Consider the following 11,622-nt stretch of genomic DNA (forward strand, 5'->3'; position numbering starts at 1 on the left):
TTAAACTTAAATGGTATCCACTAGCTATGATATGGAAGCTGATATTTATAATACTGTGATATATCTTAAAGTATTTTAAAGTATAAATGAAGTGTGTATGAACACTTCAAAATCTCAAATAACACAGGGTAAACTGTTATATATATGAATATGACTCAGAAAATGTGAAAAACTAATTTCAAAGAGAAATTTCTTCAAACATACCAAAGAAAGTGTTAAGTAACTTCTAAATGTTATTGCTGATTCAGTCCCAACAGTATGCATAATATATCAACCCGAATATTCCCTATCTCCATCATATTTACTGTTAATTTCAATGAATGTTTTAAAGGCAAGTCACATCTATACCTGTTTGCATGCTTATCTTGTCAGATGCACCTAGACATGTTTATAACTCTCTGGAAATAACCATGTCATTCCTTCCTGTCAGGCTGTGGCTTGGGGATGGAGTACCCCCCGACAGCAAGAATTGCTGATGGCATAACTGCAGACAGAGCTGCCTGGCCATGGCAAACCAGCCTACAGATGGACAACATCCACCTTTGTGGTGCATCTCTGATTAGCTCCCAGTGGCTTGTGACGTCTGCTCACTGCTTTGACAAGTAAGTCTTCAGTCTGCATCCTCAGGGTCATCAGTGTCACTTCTCTTCCCCTTAGTATTCAATTATTCTTACCTCCTTCCCACTCCACCATTGTTCTAGTTTGTTTCTCCATTGCTGTGACAAAATACTCTGACCAGTACCAACTTGGGGAGGAAAGGGTTTATTTTATGTTCCATCTCCCAGGTCATAGTTCATCAGGGAGCCCAAGGTAGGAACTCAAAGCAGGAACCTGGAGGCAGGAGCTGGAACACAGGCCATGGAGGAATGCTACTTACTGGCTTGCTCCCCTGGCCCCTGCTCAGCCTGCTTTCTTATGCAACACAGGCCCACCTGCCCAGGGGTGGCACCACCCACAGTGGGCTGGGCCCTCCCACATCACTCAACAATCAAGAAGATGCCCCATGGACATGGCCACAGGCCAGTTCAATGGAGGAAATTCCCCAGTTGAGGCTCCCTCAACCCAGGTATGTCAAGTTGACACTAAAGCTATCCAGCAAATCTGTGAACATGGTAGACTACTGTTCACAGCTTAGAAAAGAATAACAATTCCTGAAGAATAGTAGAAAAAAAAAAGATTTTTCAGCTCTACCTGGAAATACATTTTCCAGTAATCTCAGTTTTAAGTAGGAACAAGCCAACACTGTGAAGAATTGAACATGTGCACCAGTTTTCCTGGGATATATTGCAATTTTTTTGTTGTTTTTTTTTTCTGGTCTTTTTGAAACAAGGTCTCCCTATAGCCTCAGCTGTCCTGGAACTATGTGGACCAGGCTGGCCTGGAACTCACAGAGATCCACCCGCCTCTGCCTCCCAAGTGCTGGGATTAAAGGTGTGTGCCACCATGCCTGGTGATATATTGCAGTTTTATTTTTAACTTCATCAGTAATTGCCAAGGCTATAATTTATATCTGATATTCTTCTACACAAATATCTTTGGTAATATTTTTTTTTATTTTCTGTGTAGTTTTTGAAGATTTAACACCTAGCACCCTTGGAGAGAAAAGAGAGGTTTGGTGACCCTAGTGAAATTTAAATAAAATGGGGAATATTCTGCATAAAATGCTCAATGGAAAGGAATCATGAGAAAAACCTATAAAGTGTGCCTTTAATTTTATCTATTTATCTGTGTCTTTTTTTCTCTTTTTTCCCCGTGTCTTTCTTTCTGTATGCCTGTGCATAAAAATGTGGAACTACTCATGGTTATGGGCATATGTGATTATTGATGTGAATGTATGTCATTAAATATACTAATATTTATATTTCTTCAAGTTATATGCACAATTTTATAATAAAATAGTAATGCTTTTTTGTTCCTTTAAAAAATGCAAACCCACTTACAAAGAGAGTAATTTTACCCCATGGTGGGAGATTTTGAAACAGGGAGAAAGGGTCCCCTAGATGGTTCTTAGTCTTATTCATAAAAGTATTTAAGGATGGACTCAAATGGAAGCTTTTTATTAGAATATTATAGAAAAATCCTCAGGGCAGGTGAGCTGGCAATCTTGGCAGCTGCCTTGAGGAGGTGAATGGTGGGAAGAAGGAAAGAAAGCCATGGGAAGCCCTGTAGGTTTAGAGCCTGAGTGGGAGGTCAGACACATGGCTGACTCTGGAGCCACATGGCTAGGAGAAGGAAGCTTTAGAGAATAAGCAAAGAAATACAGATGCTAGGGGCAGTCCAAAGCCTTAAAGAAAACATGTTTAGTAAGAAAGGCATGAAGGAGAAAAAGGGAAATTAGGCTTTCCTGAAGCAGGGAAACGGACCAACTTACGGAGACCTACATGACTGTGGCTGGTCCTGCGGAGTTCTGCCAGGATCTGTGCTAGTTCCAGGCAGGAAATATTTGCTACCTCATTAACACACCAGGTATTCTGCCCATCTATTTAGCATAATTTAAGGTGAACCTGCCTTCCTAGGAGTGGTTCTTTCACCAGGTAATTGACCAGTGAGACTGGAAAAGTGGGTCCTCCAATAGACTAGACATTTTTTATAGTCTCAACCAGTTAAACTTATGGGCTCTTTGGTACTGTAACAATTTCTTAACTAGAAAGCAAAATCGGAGGATGGGGCTAATGCAAGAAAAGGTTGGAAAGACCAAATCAACAATCTCCTTTAAAAATTTGCCCCGCTTTCACATTTATGTCCCTTGCCCATCGGGAGTCCTGGGCAATGTAAGATCAGACATGAACCCACTCTGCTCCTTTTAATCTGTGATCAGTTACAAAAACCCCAAACTGTGGACCGTCAGTTTTGGAACAACCCTAAACCGCCCACTGAAGAAAAGGAAGGTGCAGTCTATCATCGTTCATGAAAACTACGCGGCACACAAGCACGATGATGACATCGCGGTGGTCAAGCTCGCCACCCCAGTCCTGTTTTCTGAAGACCTGCGCAGAGTCTGTCTCCCAGATGCTAGTTTTGAAGTCTTGCCTAAGAGTAAAGTGTTTGTCACTGGATGGGGAGCATTAAAAGCAAATGGTGAGTATCTCAAGAAAAACAAGGAAACCGACAGCACAAACCTATCCTGCTTCTGAATGGAAATATCCAGAAAAATAGAAAATCCCAATACACAATTTGAGATGAAACCAAGATATCCCATGAAAATCGAAACAAACCCATCATAAATTATGAGAACTTCAGCCAACACTAGTTATTGTTCTTTTACATACTATTTTCACTGGAAATCTGTTAGAACTCCCCTTTCAAAACCTACCAAAGCTTTTTCTTCCTGTGTTCTTCCTTCAGCTCCATCTTTCCTATTTAGAAAGTCTGAGAGCTACATGATTCATAAAGCATATGATTTGCAAACTCTAATAATGATGAGCTTCTGGGCTGTGGAACAGATAAACAGAAATGGCCTCAGCCAAGAAACTTGAAGAGCTGGTATTGTCTGACATTAAACATTAAATGGGATCCCTCTGATCCATGTATCTCTTAAGCTGATCTTGAGCATGAGACATTATCACTGATAGATAAACACATCATTTTACTCCCCTTAACAATACCCAAAAAAACTGCAAACAACAGATTTTCAAATGTTGTGTTTCCAGTTCCTACACTCTTGGGTGGATTTTTTCACATATGTTCTAATCCTCCCTTGCAATCCTGATTCCTATTCTTGGCTTTTAATTTATGTCCTTTTTACGCCCTGACTCAGTATAAATTTGATCTATTAAATCTTTGTCAGTCAATTTTTATGGAAGACTACTTCCTTCTAATAGGCAGTTGAAAATTCTGTCCTTGAGTCTAGTATAATCATTATTATAATCAAAGGTCTTTGACCTCATCTCTGAGGCATCTGCACTGGTTTTGGGGAATGGTGATGAACAGGAAAGAGAATGGAATGTTCTGAGGTTTCTCCACTTTCTGATCAGAGTAGAAATGGAGTGCTTTAAGCTTCCCCTGGGTACAGCTACACCAAAGACCTCCTCACAGTGTTGGGAGTATTTTTTAATTTGATCAGGAATGCCGAGCATTCAAGTTCTTGTGCATGAGCCATTGTTCTAACAAGTTGAATAATTTTCAGAAACAGCATTATGACTTTGAAGACATCAGACTAAGTTTAATCAATAGATATCGAATTAAGGTTTCTTTCTGCATTTTGAACTGACATGGAGGTGCTCAAGTTTTTCACTCTTACCTTCTGTACTCTTCACTCTTAATCAGTCATAGAAAGCTTTTGAAAGCTTGCAAAACAAAGCTTTCTGTTTTCAGTACATTTTCTTCTTTGAATTGTCAATAATATAAAAGTTTATTATATTGTTAAGCACTTTAAATTGATATTTTGTAGTTGAAATTAAAGAACTGTGAACATTTGCAATTTAAAGCTAGCATTTGGACCAATTCACTAAAATAAAAATCAATACAAAGAAAGTTTTAGTAGGGCACTGGTGAGATGGCTCAGCAGGTAAAGACACTTGCCTCCAAGCCTGAGGAACTGAGTTTGACCCTTTGAACCTACAAGGTGGACAGAGAGGACAAACTCCTTCCTGCAAGCTGTCCTCTGACTGCCATCTCCCTGTGGATCCACAAGTATACCTGCCCATGACAAATTAAATAAATAAATAAATACATAAATAATAAAATTGAAGCTAAAAAGAAATAAGTAGCTGAAATACAGTTAACGCCTAAAAACATCTACAATATTATATGATTTTATAGACAGCAAATCATTGCTTAGGTACTAACACAAACATTTTAGATGGGTAAAAATCTGTATAAAGAGCAGTTAGCAGATGTTTACTGGGAGCATTTCATGCAGGATATGATGAAGAAAAGAAAGCAATGGTCAGTGATCCTTCTACATGTCAGCATTATGTGAGATATGGTGAGAGAAGTCTCTAGGTAATTTCTATGGACTGCAGAGAAACTGGACATTGTTTTTCAGTGGGACAATCAATTTTATAAGCATGAATTTACCAGTTCCCAAGCAGAAACAGGATTCTGCTATGTAGAAATTTCTTTTTCTAATGTTCTCATTGTTCAGTATTAACATTGAGGTTAAGACCATGAACACTTTAAATATATAACTTTAATCTCTGCAATTCACTCTAATACCTTCTATTTATTGAAAATGGATGTGGGGTGAAACACTGTGACGAATGATTTTGTTATTTTAACTCTCACCAAAAGCATGAGAAAAACATTTTCTCCATTTCCAGGTAAAATGTTTCTCAGCAACTTTCCCAAGATGACAGAGCTGTTATATTGTGCAAAGACTTTTCAAACACTTATCTGCTATCTATAACACTGGAGTTCTTATGTACAAAATTGCCTTGACTCATTACTCAATAATCAAATGAATTTCTCATTTTTCAATAATTTCAAAACTATATAAACAAAAATCAAACTTTATGTCAATGACTAATAATACTTGAAATAGAAGCTATCAAGCTAAAACTGTACCACATTCAAGTAAATGATACTTTTTTTTAACTTTTACAAAAACTTTATTGAGAATTTCATACATGCATATAAGATGTTTTGATCAAATCCATGCCCACTCCCTCTCTTCCAACACCTCCCATATCTCCCCATCACTTTTTCTCTTTTTTTTTCTTCTTTCATTTATTTTTTTAAGGGGCTTTTGGGTGCTCTAACATTCTCCCCTCTGAAGAGGTAACCCTAAAATCTTTCAAGGTTTAGATACAAGCTCCAAAACATTTTTGACATTTTTGGCTTTTGGAACAGAGTATGATGCTAACAGGCCCAAGGACATTTTGACTTTTAGCCAAGAAACTGGCTACTTTTCTTTGGCATCTTTTTACCCTAACTGCCTAGCCAATTCCTACCTCCTATGATTATCACACCATCCTCTGAAGGGGTTACCCAAATTGCCAATAGGGAATAGGGACACAGACTGGTCTGGTTTCTTCCATGCTGAACAGGGACACAGGGTGACTCAATTGAAGTACCCCTTCAGTGGGTCTATCTAAAAGACTCCCAAATTGCATAGCTCTTATTATCTCTAAGGGAAAAGAAAGTTCCTGAATCATGAATAGGAGATGTGAAGGAGAAGTAAAGGCAAGAGCAATTAGCATTACAAGATCTAGACAGGGAACTAGAAAAAAGTCAGAACAGAGCAATTTTCAAATATTCATATGAGAGTCCACTGGAATTTCTTGACCAGGGCTTCCAAAAGCATCTCTCTATTGGGTTCTTCCTCATTTTTCTTTTGTTTTCCAAGGCTGGACTCTAGAGTGATGGATTTAGGATTTGCTTTCAGTATTTTGATAGCTTTTGGAGTAGTTAGAATCAGTGTCAGGTCCTGATACTTTTGTATTACAATGAATCAGTAAATATGTGGTTAGTGAATAAAACATGATCTACTTATTTTCTTCATATTTATTATTTATACATATGTTTGTTTTGAATAGCATGTCAAGCTATTTTCAGGGTGAACTTTGTCTTTCTTGGGCAGCAATAGGACTCCATCAGAATTAAATGTAATTCTCTGTAGCATTTCTCTTGCTAAAGGATTTCTAGTTTTGAAAATATCTGTATCCTTTGTAAAGTGATAAGGTAGGTTTCTAGGTTGATTCCTGGTAGTGAGATTTACCTTGTTTTTAACCTATCATTGTATCCATTTAGTTATGTGAGCATGGCAAGATTCTTAACTCAAGTGAACTTCAGTTTTCTCCACTGAAATAGAGAATTCTCACATCTATCTTTGGTAGTTGCTGCAGGGATCAAATAAAGTGATAAGAATGAGAGCACCCAGCATGTGTCTACACACAGAAGTCCCCTCAGTGGTAACTTGATTCTGACACTGTCATCTAGCTCCAAATGCTGCAGTTTTAAGACCAATGCTTAAACTCAGATATGTCCTCTGCAAGACACAATAATTAACTGTAATAATAACAAGATTTCCAACAATTCCTCATCTATTTATTGTTTCCTTATTTAGGTCCATTTCCAAATTCTCTACAAGAAGTTGAAATAGAGATCATAAGCAATGATGTATGTAACCAAGTTAATGTATATGGTGGTGCCGTGTCATCAGGAATGATATGTGCCGGATTCTTGACAGGAAAATTAGATGCTTGTGAGGTAAGAATACTCAAATCCACAAAATGACTCTACTCAGAAAGGCTGGATGTATAGACTAATGTCATTTAACATGGTTCTATCATATTAACTTGTGGAGGAAAGAGGAGATGTAAAAAGGAAACGGAAGAACCATAAGAACTCATTTAACACCTTATAGAAAGAGCCATCTAAATAAAGGTCAGGTACAAATCAGAAGTCTTATTAGAGAAAAGCAGTGGAAACAGTGGAAAGCAAGCAGGAAGTCAGAGAATCAAGGTTCAGGCATTACTAACCCTTGGGTATCTTATTCCTGATAATTGCAACCCACCATCAGACACAGATATCTCCATGGCAAATAAAATTTTGCAACACTGGTGCTTAAGCATTTGACCTCAACTATCATATATCCTAATATAATTACACTAATTAGAAAAAATACCTACTTGCATTCATTTATATATGTGTGCTACATCACAGATCATTTTTAAAAATGATTACATGAGTAGCATTTTCTTCAAACGCTAACATCTTGGTTTTAAACATTTAAACATACTATCAGTTTCAAAACATGGCTGTCTGAAGCATTAAAAATAAATAACTAAAACAATAAAAGTGTGGCCTATAGTATTTGTGCCTAGGTACAAGAACACAGTAATTATCTGAAGAATTAAGATTGACTTTGAGAATTTGACATGTATGTGTACTTTGTTATATGTAAAGGTGTCACTGTTGACCTGCAATTGACTATCATATGATGATAATAGCATTCATTCACTTATTGTGAATCACAATTTACTCTGGCACTACAGTGGGAAACAAACATTTTTTAATTGCTATAAATCCACAATGAATTTATAATTTCATCAGGGTACAAGTTACTAAACGAAAGAAGAAAATATCAGGACTCAACTACATATTCTAGAATAAAAAGCATCCTTCCACTCACTCCCTGAGAACAACACGTGTAGTCCAAGATAAAGCTGAATCAAGTGGCTTAGGGAAAAAGCATAAATCTATAGAGAGGCAGATGATCCCTTCTCATTGGTTTACACTCCCGTACTTCGTCACACCATTAGTACAGTAAAAGAGTGAAGATCTCAGAATAAAGGTCTAAGGGAAAGGAGCTAAGGGGGGATTGCTTTTGGGGGAGCAAGGTTTTCACACTGTGTACCAAACACTAGAAGAAATTAAGAAGAACACAAAAGGGAAAGAGCTTAGAAGTCCCTGCCTGCTTCAATCAGTAATTTCTCTTATTCTAAAAATTTATAATTGGTCATCACAAAATACTTCTTTTGAATGAATTGCTAAAAGATGAATTTTAAATCTTTTGTCTGGGGCTGGAGTGATGGCTCTGCAGTTAAGAACACTGGTTATTCATGCAGAAGACCTGGGTTTGAATCCCAGCACCTACATGGCAGCTAACAACTGTTCATAACTCCAGTTCCAGGGGATCCAACGGCCTTTTCTGACCTCTCAGGGCATTGCATGACACGGGTGCACTTACATAAATGCAGGCAATACACACATACACATAAATCTTTTGTCTAACTCTTAGGTTAAAGATAATCAAGAAGTCTTCAATTTTATATACTTTCAATAATTTTATGGGAAGCAGGGATTCCACCTTAGCCTTTCAGTAATAAATATTACACATTCCAGCATACTTTTGCGTAGATTAATGAGAGTAGAACAAGATGAGAATCTAGCTCAGAGCAAGACATTATTTCTATATAATAGGGTTAAGAGAGACTTCATGGATGATTTAACACGTTAGTTAAGTCTTGAAATCATTATTTACATAAGAATTGGCTTATGTGGATTTATGTTCAGTTTGTGGCCCCAGTTTAGGCTAAGAGAAACTAAATTATTTTTCAAAGATAAGACTAAAATCTTAGACTTATTCACATGACTTTCCACCTGAAGACATTAACAGGTAGTATGTAACAAACTCGATTATCATATTAATACTAATAATAAGTAAAATAAAGTTAGCTTTACACATTTCAGTTCAAAGTATTACCATAGTAGACATTGAGATAACAATTAAGTCTCATTTTAAAAATTCTGTTGTTTATCTCAATAACCACATTTTTTTCTCCTAGGGTGATTCTGGAGGGCCTCTGGTTATTGCACGTGATAGAAGTATCTGGTATCTTATTGGAATTGTTAGCTGGGGAATAGACTGTGGAAAAGAAAACAAGCCTGGAATTTACACCCGAGTGACTCACTATCGGGACTGGATTAAATCTAAAACTAACATCTAATCCAGCATCTACATACAAACTGTGAAAGCCATGAGTGCTCCACAGTAAACTGTCTAGTATTTTATGTCTTATATATTGTCATCTAGTCCAAGATGCAAATAAGTGCGATCTGGCAACTTTCCCCTTAAATATGAAAGGGACAGGTTTTCAAATCATTGGAAGGGTTTTGTGGACCACGAGCACAGAAGACATTGTCACATCCACAATGGTCTACCTTTCTGTAGAGTGTCTCTGATTAACTTCTAGCTCATATTTATTCAACTTAATCTATCAGGTAAATAATAAATACCAACTATTAAGGCATTCTCTACTTTTCTTCTGACAGAGTATGCTCCCTTCCCTGATACCTCCATAATTTTTGTCTTCTTCATCAAATAAACTTCATTAGCACTTTGTTGGTCCACTGACAAGCCAAGCCAAGATCATTATTTCAATCACTGATGATGCACATGATAGAGGAGGCACTGGACATGAAGCTAGGATCTAAGAGTACTTTAGTGAGTCCATCCTCTTCTGCCTTTGGATATACATTTAAACTCTCCTTGAAAGTAATATTTGGACTCAGTTGTGCATATTTCAATTTCTGTAGACAATTAAATTATTGTGTATTTTGAAACAATGGGTAAATTCTTAGATCAGATAGCAGAAGAAATATACATGATTCCTATTATAGGGTTCTTTTCCAACTATGTAAACATACCTTTCCATACTTGGAAATTAAAGATGATGTTTCATGACATTTTCATTACATTGAAATGTAAGTGGGAAAGAATCCAATGAGAAGGAGTTACTTTAAGCTCTATCCTCCCCAATGAGAGGTTTGAATCCTTGTACAAATTTACTTTTTACTTTATTATCCTTTGATGCATTTTATTTAACCATTGTATTTTTAACAAGTTTCAAAAACTGAAAGACCTACAGAATGGGAAGCCAGTATAGACACATTTCAATAAAATGTTCATAAACAACTGACTTGTGAAGGCAAATAGAGGTAGACAGTCATAAGAAACCTGATACAAGATTTTGGTAAACATTGCTGTGCAATATTTAAATTTACTATAAAAATGGCAAGTATATTGTTCAATATAATATTTATATAAAACATTCAGATAATCAAGAAAGCACCTATAAAATAGCTTAATTTTGTAAGATTGTCGTTTTATGTATTAAATTGCATATTTTGTAGTACCATATATGACTAAGATTAATATTAAAACAAATTCAAACTTACTCTCTGCATCTAAATCTTTGTCCTCCTTTCATAATTGAGATAACCATTGTACTGACATTTTCTTCGGGGTTTTGTACCAAGTAAGAGTCTGTCTTGCCTCATATATATTATATACATTGAAAGGTATTTATGATAATAAACTAAAAGTCACGCTGAGGTGTCACTGGCAATGGTTTCTCAGCCCTGTGCTACTGACATTTTGTCATAGATGCTTCTTAGTTTGGAGGCGAAGACCCTCTTGGGCAATGTAAATCACTTGGCAACATGCTTTACCTCTACACACTAATGACAGTAGGACCATGCCTCGTCGTAACAATCAAAACTGACTGCAAGCATTGTCAAAGTTCCCCAGTGGAGCAAGATCACCCTTGGTTAAGAATCACAATGACAGAATGTATGAATTCCAGTGGGGGGGGCTATAGGAGGGTGCCAGTGGGGAGGAGGGGAATGACTGAGATTGGTTGAGATAGTCTGTGTGAAATACACAAAAATTCAATAAAAACAAATTTATAAAAAATAAATAAATAAAATAATCACCACAATGAAGTCAGTAAGTGGAGTGAAAAAGTCACTGTGAAAATCCTGCATTCACAGTTTCCTTACACACATTTTTCTTATCTTCCTTTCAGTAATGCTGGTACATTTAAATGCTAAAAATGTCTATTTTGACCCACTCATACCTACATAATCCTAGTCAAGTCAAAATCACTTGGAAACTGAACTTGCTTGTAGAAAATTGAAAGAAGAGCCATTTACAAGCAATCCACAGACAGACACAAGGCAGATAGGAAGATACTGATGTATATAGAGTGGACTTCTTTTTCAGATGCGTCAATCTTGCATAATGGCTGCAAGTATATTTTCAGATAAAATATGAGGTGTGACTTGAAATGTCATTTAGGAATTCAGCTGAGGCAGAATGGCTCAACCTGTCATCCACTGAACTGCAGAACGGCAAGTAGAAACTTACAGAACATCACTAAGCCCGAAAAGATATTC

The 11,622-nt window shown here is 36.7% G+C and overlaps 1 protein-coding gene across 1 annotated transcript in view; it reads left to right on the forward strand.

Annotated features, from left to right (window-relative positions):
* LOC103750655 (transmembrane protease serine 11G-like) overlaps window positions 1–10,622 on the forward strand; it is a 42,029-nt gene extending 31,407 nt beyond the window's left edge. Inside the window, exons 7-10 of the mRNA XM_008853821.2 lie at window positions 431–602; window positions 2,819–3,078; window positions 7,007–7,149; window positions 9,231–10,622. Coding sequence (XP_008852043.2) covers window positions 431–602; window positions 2,819–3,078; window positions 7,007–7,149; window positions 9,231–9,392 — 737 coding nt within the window. The 3' untranslated portion in view covers window positions 9,393–10,622. The remainder of the gene's footprint in view (window positions 1–430; window positions 603–2,818; window positions 3,079–7,006; window positions 7,150–9,230) is intronic.
* The last annotated feature ends 1,000 nt before the right edge of the window (window positions 10,623–11,622 follow it).

This window comes from Nannospalax galili, unplaced genomic scaffold (assembly GCF_000622305.1).
Source record: "Nannospalax galili isolate Female #2095 unplaced genomic scaffold, S.galili_v1.0 scaffold547, whole genome shotgun sequence".
NCBI classification, from domain to species: Eukaryota; Metazoa; Chordata; class Mammalia; order Rodentia; family Spalacidae; genus Nannospalax; species Nannospalax galili.